This window comes from Pelodiscus sinensis, chromosome 7 (assembly GCF_052426305.1).
Source record: "Pelodiscus sinensis isolate ZL-2025 chromosome 7, ASM5242630v1, whole genome shotgun sequence".
NCBI lineage: Eukaryota > Metazoa > Chordata > Testudines > Trionychidae > Pelodiscus > Pelodiscus sinensis.
In genome coordinates, this window is record NC_143058.1 from 20,131,875 (window position 1) to 20,155,890 (window position 24,016).

At 41.5% G+C, this 24,016-nt stretch overlaps 1 protein-coding gene across 1 annotated transcript in view; it reads left to right on the plus strand.

Moving 5' to 3' along the window:
• The window catches only part of THSD7B (thrombospondin type 1 domain containing 7B), a 623,878-nt gene that overhangs the window by 107,491 nt on the left and 492,371 nt on the right, over nucleotides 1-24,016 (plus strand). The window contains exon 2 of the mRNA XM_075933305.2: nucleotides 1,094-1,258. Coding sequence (XP_075789420.2) covers nucleotides 1,120-1,258 — 139 coding nt within the window. The 5' untranslated portion in view covers nucleotides 1,094-1,119. The remainder of the gene's footprint in view (nucleotides 1-1,093; nucleotides 1,259-24,016) is intronic.

Below are 24,016 nucleotides of genomic sequence, written 5' to 3' on the forward strand. Positions count from 1 at the left end.
CTTGATCTTGCATCTGCAGATATGACTGTCCACAGCTCCCATTGGCTGCAGGTCATCATTTCCACCCAGTGGGAGCTGCAGGAAGCAGCAGCTAGCAAGTCCCTATGGCTTGCACCACTTCCCACAGCTCCCATTCGCCAGGAACAGTGAACTTTGGCCATTGAGAGCTGCAGGGGGCCATACCTGTAGACACAAAGGGTATGTCCAGACTACATGGCTCTGTTGACAGAGCCATGTAAACTAGTTTACCTGGCACAGTCAATGAAGCGGGGATTTAAATAATCCCCGCTTCATTAAAATAAAAATGGCCACTTTTCAGCTTCAATCTATCTCCATCCATGGTTTATTGAACTGTAAAATACCAGATATGTTGATGGGCCTGCTAAACATAAATAGATTGAAGAGAGAGAAAATCGTTGCATGAGGCTGTCACCTGACATTTTATTGTGAAAGCCTTGAATTTTAAAGCTGTGATACCAGCAAGCTGCTTTGAGAACTCACTAAGGGCTTTGGTATGGTCACCATTTTGGCTGACACCTAGAATTGGAACAGGGACCTTCAGAGTTAAAAATACAGCTCTGTTCATGTTGAGCTAAAGTACCTCTATTAGGGTATGTCTAGACTACAGGCTTCTGTTGACAGAAGTTTTGTCGACAGATACTGTCGACAAAACGTCTGTTGACAAAGAGCGTCTAGACTACATTGAGTTCTGTCGACAAAGCAAGCTGCTTTGTCGACATGGTAGTGTAGATGCAAAGGACAGTTTACATGCAATAACATGTTCTGTCGACAGAAACTCTGTCGACAGAAGGTGTTATGCCTCGTAAAATGAGGTTTACCAACGTCGACAAAACTGCTGAGTTCTGTCGACGTTATGTCGACAGAACTCAACGGTAGTGTAGGCGCAGGTATAGTTTTGTCGACAAAAGTCCACTTTTGTTGACAAAACTCTGTAGTCTAGACATATCCTTAGAGTCTGCACCACAGAAGGGGATGTGCAGTGTATGCTGACTAGCATTGCCCCGATACTGATTGCTTTGCCTTGTCCCCATATATTTTTAGCAAACTAATTTGCTTTTTCTTTCAAATCTAGGACTAGAGAAGACAAGAGACTGAATTATGTTTCTGAGGGATCTCTGGGTTTCTGCTCATTGGGCATGGCAGGGCATGAGGAATATCCTGTTTGTACTTGCGCTCTCAATGTTACAAACAACTGATTTGGAAGCCAGGAAAGATCTTCAATTTGTCTGGAAAACAGGTAGGAACCAACATATTCTTATTTATTCATTTTTGAGGTCTTATGATGTTTCCTATGTCTACTCTGACTTAGCACTGTAAGATTCCCAAAGAAAAATGTCCTAATAATGTTTTCATGTAGTTTTATTTATTTATGTTTGCATATACGCACATATTCCCCCCTTATGTCAGTTTAATCCATCTTCTTGTTCACTGAAATGCTGTAACCTGTATTGACACTTGGTATAGTCTGAGTTTTCATAATGCTGTTATTTGAATAGAGGCAGCTAATGGGAGGGCATTGCTATGGACTCTGTCCTTGGTGATTTGGTGCTTTTGTTCCCATCTGTGGGTTCTCTGTGGACAGACTTTGTAGCTGGACCACGAAGCCTTGGGTAAGCAATTGAAACCTTTATCTCTTGATGCTGTGATAAAGGCCAGGAGGCACTGACATTTGGATCGCTATTTGAACTCTGTGAGTGGTCCATTGTTTCCTAGTGGTGAGAGATGAAGCTGAGCTAACAAGGGAGGCTCGGTATAAAAAGCATCTCACTGAGTCCATTTGAGAGACACAAAACAGCAGCTAATAGGCGAGTTTTGGAGGTTGTTGAAAGTGGAAGCATGAAAAAGCTGAGTCTGGAAGCAAAGCTTATGTGTGGTTTCAAGATGGCTTGTAGAAGAACTGGGGTTGTCCTGCAATGGGTATGCCTTGTTTCCTTTCCTGCCTGTAGGAAAAAGGTTCTTAATATGCATGTATTGAAAGCTGGTGCTGGAGAAGCTTCTTGGACTGGACAGGCAAATGAAGACACTACTGAGAAGCTGAGAAGTTCCTAGACAGGCCAGTTCAGGAAACAGTACACCAAGTTCAAGAAAGCTGGCAACTAAGCTTTTGGGGAGATAAGGAGTCAGAAAGGAGGCCTGGCCATTCATAACTATCAGGCAAGAGGTCACCTCTGCATTTTTCATAGCTGGAGAAGACAAGGATGGGTAGAGTGTAGCTATTAGAGAGTAGAGGACCAGGAGGAATTCAATGCAGCTAAAAGTTTCAAGTTGCTACCAGGCCCACAATGTGGAAAATGTGAAATATACCTCTCAAGAACCAGGGAGTCTCAGGGACAAGAAAGATATATGAGACATACCTGTTGATGATAACTCAGCTCAACCTCTAAGAAAATCAGTTTTGCCCACAAAGAGTTTCTTCAAAGTAATCTGCCAATCCTTGTTGGAGGTTGAACACTGAGAAGAATTGAAAGAACATTTTGCAATGGATAAGCAGATAACTGGATGGTGTACTGTCTTCCCAGGATCAAGACATCAGATATCACTCACATTAGACTGGATGGATTTCTGAAGTTAATGGGAAAGGGTCTATTGGTGATCGATCAATTGGGCACTAATGACATTATATTATGAGACAGATCACAGATAAATATGACTTCAGGGAACTCAGAAGCATGCTGAAGATAAATGTCTAGCTGATCTTCCCTGGTATCTTCCTCTCTTGAGAGTGAAGAGAGGCAGAAGTGAACCATTGGTTAGGTAAGCTGGATAGGATTTGTTTTTGTGGAACTTTGGTGCTCCAGGAAGTTATGCTAGTGCTAACTAAGCCTAATGCATATTCTTTATAGGTATTAGCCCCTTTTCCTTATCTGTTTTCCTCATCCTACTAATTTTTTTTTGGGGGGGGGAGGCATTCTCCCATCAGTTAATAGGGCTTTTACTTCAGACTTATTAGTATTAATTAGTTGCCTTGGCATTCTCACAGTTGGACAAATGCTGATGTTAACTTAATCTGGCTCAAGGTGGCATAAATTGGCATATTGTGATTACCGGTTAGCAGTTCAGCAATCCTTGCCTATAACAGCACTTTATCTTGTGATATAGGATCATTTTACTGGGTAGTTGCTTATGTCAAGTCTTGGGGCCTGTAAGCTTTTGCATTACTGTTTTAATCCATACCTATACCATCTTTAGCATAAGCCTGTATATCAATAGCAGCTTAGCTAGCTACAAGAGGAACTGATTAGAGAACAAAAAATTAGTGATAGCTTAGGTGTAAGTGATCATGACTAATCACTATTGTGTAAACAGAATAAAGTCCAGACCAATGATATATATACTTGGTGCTTAAACAGGGCTTATTTCACAAAGCTGAAAACAATTGAATCAAGTCAGCTGGGAGAAGAATTTAATCAGAAGAATGTGAATAATTGGGAATTGTTAAGGACACATTAAAAGATGCTGAAAAGGCACAATTTAGCAATTGAGAAAGGAGGCTCTATTTTTTAAAGACCTGGTTTAGAAGGGAAATGAAGGCAGCTACAAACATGGACTGTAAATAACAAGTGGAGGAATAGGGCAGTTGATAGTAATGAATATTAATCTGAAGCTAGGCATTGTAGAAAATTGATAAGGAAAGCAGAGAGACACAAGAAGAAATCTTTGGCCAGCATAATTAAAGATAAGGAGGAGTGTTTAAGTATGTTAGGAGCAAAAAAGAATCCTGACAACAATATTGGTCCATTACCAGATGGAAATGATGTAGACTTATCAGTACTAATGAAGAAAAGGTAGAAGTATTCAACAAATATTATCTCTGTTGTATATTTGGCAGAAAAATAGGTATAGTCTTATAATAGGATATTTAACACTCTTTCCATTCCAATGGTAATTTAGAAAGATGTTAATCACACCTACTGATTGTGTGTAAATTGTGTGATGCTTGGGAATTTCCAGAAGACTGGAAGAAAGCTAATTACCAATATTTAAAATGGGTATATCGGATGACCTGGGTAATTATAGTCCTGTCAGCCTGACATCAAATCTGGACAAGATAATGGAGCAGCTGATACATGACTGGATTAACAAGGAATTAAAGAAGAGTAATATAATTAATAATGTCACAGTTCTGTTCAACTTCATCTATATTTCTCCTTTGTGGTCTGGTGAGGGCACCCACTCTTAGGTTTTCAGCTTCCCAGCAGTCACGTTTCTTGGGCAGAGAGGTCTCCCTCCCTTCTGGCCAATGTATTTTCAGGCTTCAGATTTCCTGCCCAGACTGAATTTCCCAGCTTCAGGGGATAGCGGAGTTAGTTTGTACAGGATAAACTTAAAAAAGAACAAATAGTCTTGTAGCACTTTAAGACTAACAAAACGTGTAGAAGGTATCATGAACTTTTGTGGGCACAGCCCACTTCTTCAGATGACCAGCAAGTCAGACTGCCTACACAGGCCTGCTTTGTCTTCTTCTCAGTGGCTATACATAGCGTAATTGCCCACAGTTGAGTTACCCTTACCTTAAGAATGCCCATGCTTTTTTAGATAGAGCTAACAACATTACAGGGAAAACATATTCAAATCAACAAAAGTAGATTTCCAGAGATCACTTCCGCTCCAGTGAGGTCTCTGGCAAGTGAACAATTCTTCAGACCCCACACAGGTTTTTCTGTGGTTACACATTCATAACACCTTTGCTCAGAATAAGCACCCCAATGAATAGAGCCATTCCTTCCCAGGCAACACTAGAGCCCTGCCTTGGACAGAAGGTCCTATTCATGTTATGTTTCATACCCTGAGTTTAAACTGATTCAGAGCCTGCTTTATCCAAAAGTCCTGTCTGTGTCTGCTGGGCTCTAGAGAATCCAGTTTGAACCAGCATATGCAAATGGTTGTTTGGCTTTGGAGGTGTTACCGTATGAGGGAATCTGCCAACTACGCTGTTCTTAGTTCCTGGATGGCTGCTGTCCCTAACCCCCATGGAATTGGATACAATCCCTGTCCAACAAAGATATGTACAGTTTATTGAATTGAGTTTAGCTTAATTCAACAAGGTTTGTTCTGGAAATTGTCATTGTCACTTTTGATTGGCACTGGATTACTTTCCTTTATATTTTGTATTAATCAACATGGGTGTATGGAAAATAGATTCTGTCAAACTAATTTGCTATGAGATTAAACAAATGTGGTTGATAAAAAATAATAGTGTTGATATAACATACTTATATTTCTGTAAGGCATTTGATTTGGTACTGCATGCCACTTTGATTGAAAAATTATAATAATATGAAATTAACATTGTGTGCATTAAATGCATATGGTTGGCTAACTGATAGGTGTCAGTGTAACTGTAAACTGGAAATTAAGATACGTGTTTGTAGTGGGGTCCTACAGAAATCTGTTCTGGGCCCTATGTTGCTTAATGACTTGGAAAAAACCTGAAATAATCACACATCTTTTTGCAGATGACAAAAAAAATGTGGCAAGGGAAATAAAGAAGAAGGGACAGGTCACTGATTCAGACAGAAGTGTAACATTTAGTAAGCTGAGTACAAGTGATCAATATACACTTTAAAATAACTGAATGTACATTTATAAATCTAGGAAAAAATATCATCCATACTTATGTGCTTGGGGAAGTCTGTCTGGGAAGGTAGCCTCTGAAAGAGATTTGGGGGTTACAGTTGATAATCAGCTGTGCAGAAAAGGCGGAACAGCTAATGTGATCCTCATATGCATGTACAGGAATCTGGAAGAGAAGCAGAGAAGTTATGTTATGTCTATATTTGGCATTGGTGCTACTGCTGCTGGAATACTGTATGACTAGTTCTGGTGTCCACAATTCATGAGGATGTTAAGTTTGAGAAGGTTCAGGGGAGAGCCATGTATAATAATTAAAAGATTAAAAAAACCTGACTTACAGCAATAGATTGAGTTACTTAAATTAAAGTTAATTAAAGATTAGTCTATAGGAACATGGGGAACAAATATTTAATAGTGGGCTTTTCAGTTGAGTAGAGAAAAGTATTGTAGAAGATCAGGTTTTGAACAGACCTCAAAAGGTCATTTAGTCCAATCTCCTGCTTGAAGAAAGACCAACCCCAAATAAATCATTCTAGCCAGGACTTTGTCAAGCTATACTTTAAAAACCTCAAAGGATGGAGATTCCACCACTTCCCTAAGTAGCCCATTCCCATGCTTCATCACATATATCATCATCTAATGGCTTAACATTGATGCTAAAAAAAATTATCCTCGAAATAAAATGTATATTTTTAATAGTGAGAGTAGCTAACCACTGGAATAATTGACCAAGGTTTGAACAATTGTCATCCCTTTGAATTTTTAAATCAAGACAGTATGTTTTTCCAAAATGTTTGCTCTAGGAATTCTGTGGGGTGAGTTCTTTGGCTTGCTTTATATAAGAACACAGACTAGATATTCGCAACAATTTATTCTGGTCTTGAAATCGTTGAAGGGTTGTAATTTCACTGGATACAAATCACTGTCATCTTTGCTGCTTCCTATGGAATATTTAACACATTTGCTAGTTTTGGTGGTCTATAGAAGATATTATTGACATGTTTCAGCTGACTTATGACTCACCAAATGTTTTTCCATATAATTCACAATTCTACCTAATTTTAGTGAATCAAAATATGCCAATATGTAGCTGTTTCCTAGGCAGATCTCCATAACCCATTCTGATGGGAGTATGAGAAGATGTAAAGACTTGATCAGTGACACTATTCTCTAGGTATCTGAGCCTTAAAAATCCATTTTGACAGAATCCTAAAATGATAAGAGTTGGTTACTTTTGGGAAAATAGTATTTACCTCACATTTTAGGAACAAGAAATTGTAGGTCAGGGAATGGAAGAATTCTAATATGAAGAGAGTCTGAAAAGAGTGGAGTTGTTTCCCTTAGTAAGGAGCTGACTAAGAGGTAACATAATGAAAGTATAAAAATAGCAAATGATATCAGAAAGATATCAGAAGCTTGTGTTCTTCATTTGAACAAGAACAAAAGGATGTTTAATCAAATTGAAAGACTACTAAAAGGAAATTATGAAACATTTGATTGGACTGGGGAATTCATTCCTGTAAGGTGGTATGGTTTTCAGGCCAACAAATTGACAGTTCATAAACATTGAACATTTATGGATAATAATATCAAGCATTGTTATGGCTAATGTGAACAATGTTTGGTATAGAGAAAAATAATTCATGCTTCAGGGTTCAAACCAATCTGTAACTACTAAGGATTAGGACGAGACACACTTTTTTGGAGGGACAGGATGGAGGTGGTGGTGAATATCCTTCATGAACCTGTTGCAAGGTTTCTTGCATTTTTCCTGGAAGATTCTGGTTCTAGCTGTTGCTAGAAGCGGGATATTGAACTAGGTTGCAGACAGGTCTAATCCAGTACCCTATGTTCCTTAATAATGATTCTCAAAATCTGAGAGATTCACAATATCTGAAAAGTGCTACATTTGAAAAACAAAACAAAAATCCTCTGGCTCCCATGTAATGTTGTACAAATGGTTTTTGAATTCGCTTTGTGAGATGGACTTTGCAAATTCCAGGCAAGGTTGCTAAACTTCATACCTTAGGCACAGCTGATCATGGCCTTGAGGAAAGGAAAAAATGGGAGATGAGAAGCCATTTTCCTGGAGGAGCAGTGCTCTGCCACCAACAGGTAGGGAGATCTTGACTGTGAGCAGAAGGTCCTCTTGAACCCTGAGACTCTGGGGGTTGAAGAATGGGACTATAATTAAAAGGAAATTAAAAAAAAATACTTTGGGTTTAGCCATACATTTTATTAAAGGAAAAAAGTTGAACCATTAAGCACTGAGGATAGGGTAGATATTAAAGATGACCTAGGCATGGCCCAACACCTAAATAAATACTTTGCTCCAGTTTTGAATAAGGGTAACAAGGGGTTCAGGATTATGACAAGATTGCTCATGGGAATGAGGATATGGAAGCAGAAATTTCCACATCAAACATGGAAGTCAAATTCAAGCAATTTAATGGGACCAAATTAGCGGCCCCTTTATAATCTGAGTCAAAGAATATGAAAGAAGCTGATCCATCACATTTCACAATCAGGGAGATTACTAGTGGAGTTCCTTAGGGATTGTTTTTGGGAGGTATTGCCAATACAGATGTAACCAAGGGCTAAACTACTGCTTGCTATCAGCCAGCTAAAAGGAGAGAGCTGCCCTGGAGGTGGGTGTGCTCACTCAAATTGTTTAGCTCTGCAAAGATACTTATCTGTTAACTGTTGATATGTTAATACAGCTCATGCCAGGATGGGAAAGGAATCTGAGGTGTAGTTATGTAAATCCAATTCAACCAGGGCTGATGGAGGATCAGTGTTGGAATGGAATGTAGTGTATTGTAACTAATTTAAGCTGTTGTGGGGGTCACAAATCATGCAGCCCCTAAATGTGGGAACTGTAAAATATGACACCAGTGCTTGCCAGAGAGACATCATCATTGTAAGAGGTCTCAGATGAACAAGCCTCCCCCTTCCAGAGTTGGGTGTACTGAGCTTGAGGGGAAGGGCTTGAGCTCATGCCTGCCAGGTGTGAGCTGTAACACTGGTTCAATCTGCCTTTCCCCCTCACCCTGTTTTAAGGATAGACTTAAGTAGACTCCATCAGGACTCCTTTTATTATTCCAGTGGAAGCTGGAATATTTCGCCAGCCTAGGTGATGGCTAAAGAGTTGAAATCACTAAGCTGAAGTGACTGGTTTCCCATTTCCCACCAGCTGACCCATTTCAGCTGGTGGGAACAACCAGTGGGCGGCCAGTAGGAGTGGCCGCAGGTGGCCAGTGGAACGACCGGCGGAAACAACTGGCGGGTGGCTAGTAGGAGCAGCGGCAGGCAGCCAGCGGAGCATCTGGTGGGAACAACTGGTGGGCAGCAGGGGCAGCACACAGGTGGTATCACATCAGGCTCTATGAAGGAAGTCATCAGGGTGGTGTGTCTGGGTCTGCACTGACTGGACAGAGCTGAAAGTGGGCCTTTTGAAGTGGGGTACGGGGAAAGTTTGGGTAAGTGAATGGAACCCTTACCTTGTTGGACTAGTGAGCCTGAGAGGTGAAATACATTGCTCAATCCATTTGAGCTAGAACGGTTACTCGTGGGGAGTTATGAACTCTGTTCATGGTATTTTCCAAAGTTAATGCCATGTCACACTCTCTCTCTCTCTCTCTCTCTCTTTCATTAGAAGTTTATTTTCTACACTCAGACTCTGTGATTGCTAGTGGGGAAGCATTGCCTCTCAGAGGCGCCCAGGGGTGTGTGAATTTTCCAGGCTACTGGGTGGGGGCTCGAGCCGGTTCTGTGTGAGATGGACCCCTAGATATTGAACCTGGCCCTGGTTGCTGCCAGCCCTACCCAGCAGAAGGGTTACACAGAGAAGGATCATAATATCATACAAAAAGGTTTGAATGACCTTGAAAACTGAAGTAATGGAAATTGGATGAAATTTAATAACACAAAGTGCAAGATCATACACTTAGGGTCAAATGACAATCACTGGAAGACTGAGCTGTCAGTGTGATGCAACCCAAAAAAGGCTAATGCAATCAGGTGAGATATTTCCAGTAGAGACGGAGAAGTGTTCCTACTATTAAACAAGGAACTGGTAAGACCTCATCCGTGATATACTGTAGAATTCTGGTCTCTCATATTTAAGAAAGATGAATTCTGATTGAAACTGATGCAGAGAAGGTGTACAAGGATGATCAGAAAAATGGAGAGCCTACCCAATAAGAGGGGACTCAAGGAGCACTTGTTTTCACTATGCAAATGAAGGCTGAGGGAAGATATGATTTCTCTCGCTGAATACATCAGAGGAATAAACACAAAAGAGGGGAAGAATTATTTAAGTGAAGGGCCAACCTTGGCCCAAGAATAAATGGGCATAAACTGGCCATCAAGAAGTTTAAGCTTGTCACTCCTCTGATGGTTAGAAACCTTCATCTAATTTCATTCTGGAACTGTCTTCCAAGATGAGAAGTGGGAGCAAAACATCTAACTGGTGGTAATGTAGGCAACCGGAGTTGCAAATGAAGCCGGGGATTTGAATTTCCCGGGCTTCATTTGCATATAGCCGGGCGCCGCCATTTTTAAATGTCCTCTAGTGCGGACTCCGTGCCCCACGGCTACACGCGGCACAGACAATGTAGTTCGGTAGTTCCACGAGGAGTAACGGTAGTTCGGAATAGGAAGCCTAATCCGAACTACCTAGTCCGTGCCGCGTGTAGCCGTGGGGCACGGAGTCCGCGCTAGCGGACATTTAAAAATGGCGGTGCCCGGCAATATGCAAATGAAGCCGGGAAATTCAAATCCCCGGCTTCATTTGCAACTCCGGTTGCCTACATTACTACCCTAGTTCGAACTAGGGTGGTAGTATAGACATACCCTAAATGTGTCTGGCCTTCAAGTTTGTTAGTTTGAGTCATTAGGTATGGTATGAAGTGGCCAGAGATGAAACAGCTAGGTGAGGAATGCTCTTACTACAGTGAATTCTCTCCCAAATGTCTGGTTGGTGGGTCATGTTGACATGCTCAGTGTCTAACTGATTAACGTATTTGGTCAGGTTAATGTATTTCCCCAGGTCAGACTGGCAGAGATCCTGTCTCAAGTTTTGTAGTGTGGAATATTTTCTGGTATGAACCCCAGTAAATGATGGTTTGGCTGTAACTAGAAGTCTTTAAATTATTGTTTGAGGCACTCAGTAATTCAGCAATTGGTTATAGAGGTGTGGATGGGTGAGGTTCTATAGTTTGCGATGTGCAGGATAACAGAGTAGGTGATCACAGTGGTCCTTTCTGGCCTTCAAGTCTGTTATTCTGAGGTATTGGGTATAGTTTGAAGTGGCCTGTGGAAAGTGAGCAGGATGTGGAATGGGCATAGATCATCCCATGATGACACATTTTCAGGGCTCTTGGCTGGGAGTTAGTAGAATAAAAGGCTTCAGGTACCCTACCTGCCCCACATTCCCCTACACCTACTCTTAAGATGTATAGGATGAAGAGGTTATCAATAAGGTAACTGACCCAGCTAAACTCCATTTTGGTGGTCCAAAAGAGAGACTGGCCCTGACAGCTAAGCCTGTTGACTGAACAGAACACTCCATTATGCTTCAGAAGCTGCATAAGAACAAAAGAAGTCCACATTTGTATTGTATTTCTGTCCAGGTAAAAAATGCATTCTATAGTATGTATTTAGAGGTGTACATAAAATGCCAACTTTTATTCTTATTGACAAAGAATTATTAAACCCTCAAGGACCTTAGAAAATATGTAATAGAACCAGAAAAAGGATGGTTCTGTGGGTTTCACGAACTTCTGTGATTAAACTCCAATAAAAACAATAGAACTGTTTTTGTCAAGGTGTGTGTGCTCTAGTGACTAATAATAAATATATCCCTTTCCAAGCAGAAGTAATTTTTGTAAGCAGTCAAATATTTGAAACCTTAAGGTTAAGTTTGATAGTCAGTTCTTAGCTTTAGTGTTGAAATAACATTCCTATAAGATTTATTCTTTAAGACAAGGATGGGCAAAAGAGCCTACACAGGCAGGATCCGGTCCACCAAGTGGGTTGATCCAGCACGCGGAGGCCCTGCTTCTCTCCTCCCAGGCTGATTAGGGCTTGGGGGTGGGTGGGAAGCACATGAAGTTTCCTCTGCCCTGCCAGGAGCATACTGCTCCTGGCAGTGCGGGAGGAAACTTCGTGTGCTCCCCCCACCCCCAAGCCCTGATTAGCCTAGGGCAGGGGGAGCGTGTGAAGTTTCCTCCTCCCTACCCCCACCCTGAGAGGACTGCATGGTACTTAGAAGTGCCACATGCTCCTGGTAGGGTGGGAGGAGGCTTTGCATGCTCCCCCACCCCAAAGCCCTGATTGGCCTGGGGGTAGAAGGGGAGGATGCCAAGTCTCCTCTTACTGCCAGGGACATGGGTGCCTAGGGGGAACCTCGGGAGGCGGGGGGGGGGGGAGGGGAGGGAAGAAGTGCTCCCCCACCCCTCAGTTCAATCTGGGAGTGGGGAAGCAGGAAATATCCTGGCTCCACCCCTTCAGCTTGAGGTCCCACCCCTTCTGGTGAAATTCAAATATTTCTGAAGTTGCCCCCGGCAAACAATGATTGTCCACCCCTGCTTTAAGATGTGATGTGCTGTGGTGTTTATGACTAAGAAAGAGGCACTTACGTTTATAAGCCTCTATTTTAAGCCCCTGGTAGGCGTGGTGCCTGATCAGAAGGGGCAGATTTGGAGTCCGAGTTGGTGACTTTTCTTCCCAGCCTACCTTCACTCATTATTCATGGTCTGGGGGAATCTGGCCCTATTAGCTCAAATGTTTTGTAGTAGTAATCCAACTGGTGTTAAATTAAAAAAACAAAATAGAGTATGTACAAATACTCTATTGTGTTCAATCAAAAGACAGGACCATGTAGCACTTTAAAGACTAACAAGACTAACATTTCTATCACTATTGTGTTCGTTGATTACATTTTAAGGTGATTATTTTTGTGCTGAGAAGATATTGTTTTAAAACATTGAACATTAAAATTAAATGAAAATGAGGTTGAAAAAGAAATAGGAAAAAGGGAATTAGAATAAATACAACCAAATTCTGCCCTCACAGAAGTGCATAAGGCTGTCCTTGGTGTGCATCTCTAAAATTTATATTTAATTTACATGAATTTATTTACAGATAAAATTAATCACATTTATTTTTTTCTTATTTTCTAATTTAAGGAACTTTAATGAAGTATTTGGCAAGAGTAGGGAAGGGAGAAAACCTGTCTTAATGCAATGTTGCTGAAATTGCAAATGCCAAAAAATAAGGAAATTGTAAGACGGGGGGACTGGAATAATTTTACTGGAGTTACATCATTCATCTCTCGTTCCCAAACTGTTATTAGGATCCCATTATATATAGGTGGTATTGTTTAGTTTAAGTATTTGTGGACTCATAACTTTGAGTTTTTCTTTGCTGTTGTAAATCCAAAATTTCAACTACAATATTGCTTCAACTTATTTGACATTGTAGAGTGTGGGCATCCATATGCAACCTTCAGACCAAGTTATTTATACACTTGAATAATATTATGCATTCATGTACGTGTTACATGCATGCCAACTGTAGTCTACTTGATAAAAAATGTAATATTGTTTTACTAAAAGAGATCTTAACTTGTTTCCAACTGTAATGGTTTGTAATTTAAGTAAAGCATATTGATCACTTTGGCTATTTTCTTTCAAATATCAACTATTTAGTGCAAAATTGTTTCTCTAATGAGAATTTTTTGTGCCATATAAAAGTCGAGGAGGTATACATGAGCTCCTTATAGACCGTCAAAAACCTACATGGAAAAAAACCCATTATAACCCCACATTATAAAATTGGGCTCTGTGGGCCACACTGAGCCTTAGTATGATTCAGATTAATACAATTGCAATTAAATTTGGGCCCATATTTCTAAAATCTAGGAACCTGAAAGTATGACTTCCATAAGAGTTTCTAGAGAATAGCATTTCACTATGGATAGCTGTTGGTTTCTGGGTGCTATTTGTCAGCATACTTTGACCACACACCTACACACAAAAGCAATAATTATACCAGTTAAACTACTCTGTAATTTTAAAAGGTTGAATAACTTCCAAAAGCTTTATCAAGTACTAACAAAGTACAGTTAGTGATACAATCTGGAGAAAATCTAATTGCCTTTAAATGCTTATAAATTAATAGTGTTCACTTTTATATCTAATTAGTCATTTCCATATTTTATCATGTTAACTTTCTTAATCTCTTGAACAGTCCTAAAGTATATAGCATGACTTTATTGGAAATATGGCTGTTGTTTTAACTGTCACAAATGAAACATTAAGTTTAAATAAGAATCTACAGTGTAGTTTTTGTTTTTTGAGACTGTGGTAGAAAGATCTTGGTCTAAAAGTGTTAAAATAAGCAGATTTTTTTAGTGATTTTTCAACCAATGAGAATAGCCAATTATGCGTTTAAAATGACTGGCAAAATTCAGGTATCAGTGTTAGTTCAGAATGCTCCTCTGTATTTCCTGGGGATCACTGTGTGTTGCTAGCCATTCAGGATGCATTCCAAGAAATATCACTAGTGGTATCACTAAAGGTTCTTCTTTGAGGACTGTTCTAGTGGGTGCTCCACCTTAGGTGCTTCAGCGCCGCTGAGCCCAGGATGGAGATATTTTACAGAAGTACCCCTGGCCGGCCGTGCTCGCAGGGAGTCAGTGTGTGTTGTATACAGGCTGCTCCCCCCCCCCCCCCCGCTCCTCAGTTTCTTCTCTACCACCGCCGGCTTCAGTCGCAGCTCCAGCAGTCTCTCTCACAGCCTTAACTTATCTACTCTGTAAATAGTTACCTTAGCAGAGGCTCGAGAGAGAGCCTCCATGTCCATACTGAACACCCGTTCAGACCTCACAGGGGAGGCGTGAAATAAGTCTTTGGTTCCCCGTGTAGTCCACGTATTTCTAACATGTAATCTGTCTGCCAAAACGTGTTTATGGAAATAAGATGCCTGGCTCATTGGAAGAAGTTATGTCTTCTGACAATGAATTGTAGAATCAATAGTAATTTCAGGAGTGAGTTCTCTCTTTTTTGGTTAAATGTTCAGTGCACTTTGGAATGATTTTCTGTTTAGCTTAAAAGGAAAGAGAGCAACTAAAAATCAAAGAAGGGTTTTATGTAAGATTTAATCCAGAATTTAAAGTCTTTTGTATGAACAGATTACACCCCACTAGTCCTAAACCTTTTTTGTAAAGACCTTCTTATTGGCCTAGTGACAATTTGCTCAGTTACAATTACTTCTCCAGAATCAAGAGGTAAAGTCAATGGGAGTTTTGCTATTGAGTTCAACAGACCTGAATATCACCCATGGAGTCTTATTGCTGGAAGATCAGGACAAAAATATTTGGCAGCTAAAAATAGTGCACTGACATTAATATAGCCTCTGAAAGAGACTAATTAATATAGCCGGAGAATTCTTTAACAATTTAAGTGAGAGTATCATGAATGAGCCAAAGCTCTTTGGATGGGAAACCCATTTCAGTGACTAAAACCAGAAATATTGACCAAAGTTGAAAACAAACTATTCTGGGAGTCAGAGTGGTCTGATGGAAACTTGAGGGATGTGCAAGGCAGTGAAATTCTAATACATTTAGTCCTTACGCAATTAGTCACATTGCAACCTTCATTAGGAACCAATGGAAATTCAGATAGAGAGAGAGAGAGAGAGAGAGAGTCACTTGCTTTTCTGAATGAAGGACCTTTAAGAGTGAGCCACAATGCTGGAAGAATAATTTGCATCGTAGATAATCTCAGAAAACAGATTTAAACCTGAAAAATATACTATTCACTTTCAAGTCTTTGTAGACTGCAGGAAGCTATGTTCTTCTTTGAGTACTGTCCCCGTGGGTGCTCCACCTTAGGTGCTTCAGCGCTGCTGAGCCCAGGACGGAGAACTTTCACAGCAGTACCCCTGGCTGGCCGTGCACGCAGGGAGTCAGTGTGTGTTGTATACAGGCCCCCCTGCTCCTCAGTTTCTTCTCTACCGCCGCCGGCTTCAGTCGCAGCTCCAGCAGTCTCTCTCACAGCCTTAACTTATCTACTCTGTAAATAGTTACCTTAGCAGAGGCTCGAGAGAGCCTCCATGTCCATACTGAACACCCGCTCAGACTTCACAGGGGAGGTGCGAAATAAGCCGCCTCATGCTTAGGGCACCAGCAAAGCAGGGGAACCAAAAAAAAAAAAAAAAAAAAGGTGTGTGGGGGGGGGGAGGTTTATGGTATAGTATTGTTTTTATTTTGAATTACATATGGGGGGCACCATAATCTTTTCAGTGCTTAGGGCCTCTAAAGGTCTTAATCTGGCCCTGGCCTCAGCCCTCGGTGGCAATCTCCCGCAGCTGGCTCCATGCCAGATGTTACTTAAAGCCGAGCAAAGGAGGCATTTTGACATGCAAATGCCTCAAGCCTCACACATGCCAGTGTTTGCCTTCCCTCCCCCGCTACCGCAATTCACTAGGGCAGCAGACCTGACTGTGCACTCTGTCCTGGGTATGCCTCTCTTTGGCACAGACAGGACCACACGCAGCCTATGGAGCACATTTATGGCTACCCCAATCAGTTTAGCCACCAGTGCCTTTAGTGAGGGGCAGCAGGGAGCATATACTACAACACCTACTCACTCACAATGCAGACCTCAACCAGATATCCCACAAGGGCACCCTCTTTACTGCATCCCACAACCAGCCATGCCTAACTGGCCATACTGGGACCCCTGGGCTCTCTATAGACCGCAACAAGGCATGCAGCCACAGCCTCAATTAGTGACAACCCAAGCACAGACTCGTCCTATAAATCCCTCACATTACATCTTGGATTCGGACGATCAGGAAGGATTCGCCATGGACGAGGAAGGAAATTTTCCCTCCTCTCCACCAGAGCAAGCCAATGGTAGGGGTCCTGAGGACACACTAATGGGCTCAAAACCCACAGGTGGTGATGATGCTAGAGCATTTCAGGAACTATTCAAGAGGGTGGTCGAGCCATTAGACATCACTCTCTCAGATGCTCCTCAATCCCAGCACAAGCTCACGAATATCCTACAAGCGTCTCCATATTCAAAGCTTGCCATCCCAATGAATGAGGCACTAATAGACCCAGGAAAAGTGATATGGACCACTTCAGCCACAATCGCACCGGTGTATAAGAGAACAGACAAAAAATACCATGTAGCTCCCAAAGGGGCAGAATTCCTTTTCTCCCATCCAGTGCCAAGCTCGCTGTTGGTAGAGGCAGTCACTCAAAGACAACATAACCTGTGCCTAGCCCCCAGTGACCAAGACTGGAAAAGACTGGATGTGATGGGGGAAAAGGCTTATTCCTCCGCAAGCCTGCACATGAGAGTCGCTAACTAAACAGCCCTATTAGCAAAATATACTCATCACATTTTTGATCAGATGTAAGCTTTTATTGAGGACATTCCAGATACAATTAGAGCAATTTAAAGCAAACATGAAAGAGGGTATGTTTTTAGCTCGCACATCACCACAAGCCATGCTGGACTCCTCGGACACCGCATCTAGATCCCTTGCTTCCGCTGTATTCATGAGAAGGGTGTATTCAGGTTGTATTCAGGGACCCCTTTCACAAGATCTTACTCTTACAAGAGGCGGAACGCCTCACAGCAATAGGAGCCATAGAAGAGGTCCCCAAACAGCACCAGGGAAGGGGCTTACTCCCGTTATTTTCTCACGATCAAAAAATCAGGGGGATGGAGACTGATACTAGACCTATGAAAACTCAATCGATATATCCAATACCAATGCTTCAAGATGGTTACCCTGGCTACAATTATACCTACCCTAGAAAAAGGAGCATGGATGTTTACCCTCAAACTCCATGATGCATATTTCCATATCGCAATTCACACATCACACAGAAGATTTCTTCGCTTCACAATAGCATGCAGACATTTCCAATACAGAGTACTATCCTTTGGACTTTCCATGGCTCCAAGAGTCTTCTCAAAAGTCCTAGCAGTCGTGGCCGCCCACTTACACAAGAACAACGTGACAATATTTCCTTACCTCAATGACTGCTTCATAACAGGGTCCACTCAACAAGAAACACAGCAGGCTATCTCCACTGCCACAGCCCTCTTTGACAAACTGGGCCTGATGCTCAATGCAGCAAAGTGCATATTTGCCCCCTCACAGACTTTGGCGTTTATAGGGGTGTGCCTGGACTGTACAAAAGCCAGGGCATTCCTACCTCATAGCAGATGGTTGTCTCTCAAACAACTCATACAGACAGCTCACGGATGTGAACCTCCTCACACTGATGTAGCTCACATTTTACAATACCTGTTAGAACTACATACCATGGGCCTCTCTCTCAGTACCATCAAAGTGCACTTGGCATCTATCTCTGCCTTGCATGCCCCAATCCAAGCACATTCAGTTTTCACGTATCCATCAATCAAACAATTTATGGGGGGCCTAAATAACCTATTTCCCCCCACAAGAACCCAACCCCAGTGTGGGTCCTGAATTTGGTTCTGAAAGTGCTCATAGGAAAACCTTTCAAGCCACTTGCCACCTGCTCACTCCTATATCTTTCTATGAAAGTGGCATTCCTGGTAGCAATCACCTCTGCCAGATGGGTAGGCGAAATAGCAGCTTTGATGGCAGACCCACCTTACACTATATTTCACAAAGATAAGGTTGTGCTTGAAACTCACCCCATATTCCTCCCCAAAATACTTACTGAGTTTCACTGCAATGAACTGATACACTTGCCTGTCTTCTTCCCCGAACCACACAGCGACAACAAGGAAGCAGCTTTCCATACCTTGGATGTCTGCAGGGCACTAACCTTTTACTTACAATGCATTAAGCCTTTTAGGAAAACTCCGTGGCTCTTTGTCTCTTCGACTGAGAGGTCACAGGGGCTGCCAATATCAAATCAGAGACTATCAAAGTGGATATCTGGTTGCATCAAGCTAGCCTCTACCATAGCTCTACCATAACTCCTTTTGGAGTTACCACCAACTTTACGGACACACTCGACACGTGCAATGGCAGCCACCATGGCATTCCTACGAGGAGTATCAATTGAAAACCTTTGCAGAGCTGCAACATGGGCGTCAATACATACCTTCACTCAACATTATGCACCGCAAACTTTCGCAGTTGCAGACACAAACTTTGGCCACACAATCCTCATGGCCTCTCAATCTCAGCATCTGAAGTTCCCACTCCCTCATACAAACAATGCTTCATAATCAGTTAAGGTGGAGCACCCACGGGGCAGTCCTCAAAGAAGAAGGGAAGGTTATTCACCTCAGCAGTAACAGGAGTTCTTCGAAATAGTTGTCTCTGTGGGTGCTCCACTACCCTCCTTCCTCCCCTCTGCTTCGAGATACAGCATCTCCAGGGCAGAGAGGGAACTGAGGAGCTGGGCTGAGGAGGGGCACAGTCACAGATGCACAGTGTCCTGTATACAACACACACTGGCTCCTTGCGTGCGTGGCCAGCCAGTGGTACTGCTGTAAAAGATCTCCTTCCTCGGTTCAATGGCACTGAAGCACCTAAGGTGAAGCAATCACGGGGACAAACATCTCGAAGAACTCCAGTTACTGCAGAGGTGAGTAACTACTGAGGAGAGTTGGCAGTTTTTCAACTTCTTAAGGGCCCAAAAGGAAGCTATTCTGCTGAGTCAGAAAGATAGATACGGCAAAAGACCATCTTGGCTTAACCATGAGATCTTGCATGATCTAAAAATAAAAAAGGAGTCAAATAAAAAAAAGGGAAACCAAGACAAATTACAAAGGATGAATATAGGCAAACTACTTAGGAATGCAGGGGCAAGTTTAGAAAGGCAAAGGCACAGCATGAACTCAAACCAGCTATGGAATAAAGGGAAACAAGAAGACTTTTTATAAATACTTTAGAAGCAAGAGGAAGACAAGCAAGGGTAGGCCCACTGATCAGTGGTGAGGGAGAAACAGTAACAGGAAACTTGGAAATGGCAGAGATGCTTAATGACTTCTTTGTTTCAGTCTTCACCGAGAAGTATGAAGGAATGCCTAACATAGTGAATGCTGGTGGGAAGGGGGTAGGTTTAGAAGATAAAAATAAAAAAAGAACAAGTTAAAGATCACCTAGAAAAGTTAGATGCCTGCAAGTCACCAGGGCCTGATGAAATGCATCATAGAATACTCAAGGAGCTGATAGAGGAGGTATCTGAGCCTCTAGCTATCATCATTGGAAAATCATGGGAGACAGGAGAGATTCCAGAAGACTGGAAAAGGGCAAATATAGTGCCCATTTATAAAAAGGGAAATAAGAACAACCCAGGAAACTACAGACCAGTTAGTTTAACTTCTGTGCCAGGGAAGATAATAGAGAAAGTAATTCAGGAAATCTGTAAACCTTGGAAGGCGGCAAGGTGATAGGGAACAGCCAGCATGGATTTATAAAGAACAAATCATGTCAAACCAATCTGATAGCTTTCTTTGATAGAATAACGAGTCTTGTGGATAAGGGAGAAGTGGTGGATGTGTTATACCTAGACTTTAGTAAGGCATTTGATACGGTCTCGCATGATATCCTTATCAATAAACTAGGCAAATACAACTTAGATGGGGATACTTTAAGGTGGGTGCATAACTGGCTGGATAACGGTACTCAGAGAGTAGTTATTAATGGTTCTTAATCCTGCTGGAAAGGTATAACAAGTAGGGTTCCACAGGTGTCTGTTTTGGGACCGGCTTTGTTCAATATCTTCATCAACAATTTAGATATTGGCATAGAAAGTACACTTATTAAGTTTGCAGATGATATCAAGCTGGGAGGGGTTGTGACTGCTTTGGAGGATAAGGTCATAATTCAAAATGATCTGGACAAATTGGAAAAATGGTCTGAGGTAAACAGGCTGAAGTTTAATACAGATAAATGCAAAGTGCTCCACTTAGGAAGGAACAATCAGTTTCACACCTACAGAATGGGAAATGACTGTCTAGGAAGGAGTACCGCAGAAAAGGGATCTAGGGGTTATAGTGGACTACAAGCTAAATGAGTCAACAGGGTGATGCTGTTGCAAAAAAAAGCAAACATGATTCTGGGATGCATTAACAGGTGTGTTAAGAGTAGGTTAGATAAATGTCCATCAGGGACAATCTAGACAGTATTTGGTCCTGCCTTGAGGGCAGGGGCCTGGACTCGATGACCTCTCGAGGTCCCTTCCAGTCCTGGTATTCTATGATTCTATACCTCTCCTTTTGTATGACATAAATTTGATTGCCAAAGGTGATCAAAAATCTTACTTTAGGCTATATGCGAGTTTCATAACACTTGAAAATCAACTAAATCAGTGTTCTATTTAGCAACTTCTACTTTGACCACTGGATTATTTGAAGCAGTTGCTAAATTCTTGCTCCTCTCCTATGTATCTAACCCGTATCTTTTTTTAAAATGTAGGCACCACTTTAATGCTATAATCCAAACACATATTGGAATAAAATAGAGCTATGTTTCTTATTTGATGTGTGAAGTAAATTATGTTATATGTTATTGCTATTTAAGGTTGAAATTAAGCCTTGACTTTTTAATCCTGTTTTTGGTCATTCATAATCTTCACCAAAAAATTTTTTTGACTGAAAGTTTCTGTGCTTTTCTGTCATCCTAGAGGTGACAGAAAACCAGTTGAAGGTTTGACCAAAAGTAGTTCAGCTGCCTTATAGCTGTGTTTCTATATTTGTATTAACTAATTGGGAATGAGAACACACAAGGAACTACAAATTACCGATGTTTTTTGTAAGAATCTTTGCAATTTAAAGACTTGTTCATTTATATGTTTTTTCAGGAATGAGGCCTCACTGATAGAGAGTTGTCTGAAAAATTTCAATAAAAATAAAATGTTGATTAAACAAATGAAAATTTGATTTTCCTCCAATCTCTATTTTTACAACCAGTTTAAAAAGCCAATTGAAAAACTGATTAAAAATAGAAATAACATAATAATCTGAATTTAATATAATTTAAATACACCTTCAGTAGATAAAATCTGTTGATATGTTTGGGCCAGCTAATGACTGATGCTGTTGTGTCAAATAAGCAAACAGAAAAAAATCGATCTGGGAATAAGGCACTGAATGGAGCAATCATCCAGCACACTGATCAGAAAAAGGATTTTTGGGAGTATTTTTTTTAAAAAAGGTTCCCTTAATTTTTTTCTGAAGCGTGCACTGGGTTGAACACTAGAATGTATTGGCAGAGAGAATGCATAGAGTCACCATATAAGGTGAGTTAGTCGAGTCAAGGGTGAATTTAAGGCTCCAATAGGGAAATAAAGTGCTTGATTGTGGTGCTGGTTGTTGAATTTCTGACGTAGGACATAGATAAACAAAATTGTTACTGATCTCAGAGTTGTGCAAGGTTTCTTACTCTCTTTCTTTCTTTGACTTTTATTTCTCTTCTGTCCTCACTTTCATCTTTCTATCACTTTTATCCTTTTCTGTATCTTCTTGTCTTTTCCCATCTCCAGATGGCATATCTATTATTTTCCCTATCTCTTTCTCACATTGTTTACGTCCCCTCTCTATTCCCTTCACTTCTTAATTTTATCTTTCTTCTCCTCCCCCCCCCCCTTCCCACATCAGTCACCTATCTGCAAGGAGATTTCAAGGTAATATAGCAGACATTTTCATAATTACAGGATTGTACCTTCTCTCACGCTGCTAATTGGTTTGCATCCCTGTGGCTTCTGGCCCTTTTTTGCATCCTCTCTCTATTTCGCTATTCTACCTCCCTGGGATGCTAACCTCCAGTCCTCCTATCATCTCATCCTTATCAATTCAGCTCATCTAACACTCTCTCGACCCACAAATATGCTAGTTTATTAACAAATATTTTTAAAAAATCTTGGATTATCAAGGAACTTCCATTACTTTTGTGACCCTTGGACTCCATGCCTAATACCTCTCTTCATATCATCTGTTATTATTTTTTGTTGCTTCTTGTATAAGCTTAGTCTGGAAGTTCTTTGTGACAGAGACCATATGATATTATAGTACATGTGAAGTATCTAGTGTGATTGTGGGTGCTATGAAAAAGAGAAAGTTTGTACAGAGATTTATTTTTATGTTATCAAGGCATTCTGAAAATGAGTGGATGTGCAGTATCTCTCCTGCTTGTAGGGAAGAGGACCAAAAGTGTGGCTCAGTGGTTTTCAAATCTCTTTTTCTCATGACCCAGTTGAAGAAAATTGTTGATGCCCGCGATCCAACATAATTTGACTAGAGTGTAGGTTTCAGAGTGGGCTGAGGATGAGAGCTTTGGGGTGTTGGGTGGGGGTTGGCTTCGTGGAGGAATTCAGGACTGGTGCAATAGGGGCAATGGGAGTGCTAAGGCAGGCTTCCTGCCTCTCTTAGCACTGCAAACTATGCTGTACCCCAGAAACAGCCAGCAGCAGGTTCCCAGCCAACGGGAGTGTGGAGCTAGTGCTCAGGGCAGGGGCAGTGGGTGGACCCAGTGCACTCTTCCCCACACCTAGAAGCAGGCCTGTTGCCAGCCACTTCTGGGGCACAACACAGTCTGAGTTGCCAGGACAGCCAGGGAGCCTGACTTAGCACCCCCACTGATCTGATTGCCCTGCAGCAATGAAACTCAGGGTTTGACATTCCACAAGCCGGTCGTGACCTATATTTTGAAAACCACTGCTTTAGCCTGCCCTTGTTCTATTCTAGCTCTGCTTCCATTTACCCTGTAAGGGTGTATCTAGACTATAGGGTTTTGTTGACAAAAGCGGACTTTTGTTGACAAAACTATACCTGCGTCTACACTACCGCCGAGTTCTGTCAAGAATAAGTCGACATAATGTGGCAGTTTTGTCGACGGTGGTACACCTCATTCTATGAGGAATAACACCTTTTGTTGACAGAGTTCTGTCAACAAAAGGCACTATTGCATCCACACTGCTTTTTCAAAAGAAAGTGTCTAGACTTTCTGTCGACAAAGCGACTTGCTTTGTTGACAGAACTGGCTGTAGTGTAGACGGTCTTTGTCAACAGAGGCTTTGTTGACAGTATCTGTCGACAAAACCTCTGTTGACAAAAGCCTGTAGTCTAGATGTACTCTAAATGCTGCCCTTCTAGTAACAGCCCAGCTGGATCCCATGCTGCATAGGAAGCATACACCTGCTGCATGCTTCCCCTCATGCAGCAGATTTTTATTGGTTGTCCTACCATGTGTGATTATGGAGGTGGCATTACTGATAACAAATAAAACCAAAACTTCAAAAAGAAGTTGCCAAGCAATCAGTCATGGAAGTGTATGGGTACTGTGAACAGAAAATATATCCACTATGGGAGCGGGAGTAGAAATCTTATAAAATATTTTCTTTTATATCTGAAGATAATGTACAAAATACAGAGAATGGAGCAGAATC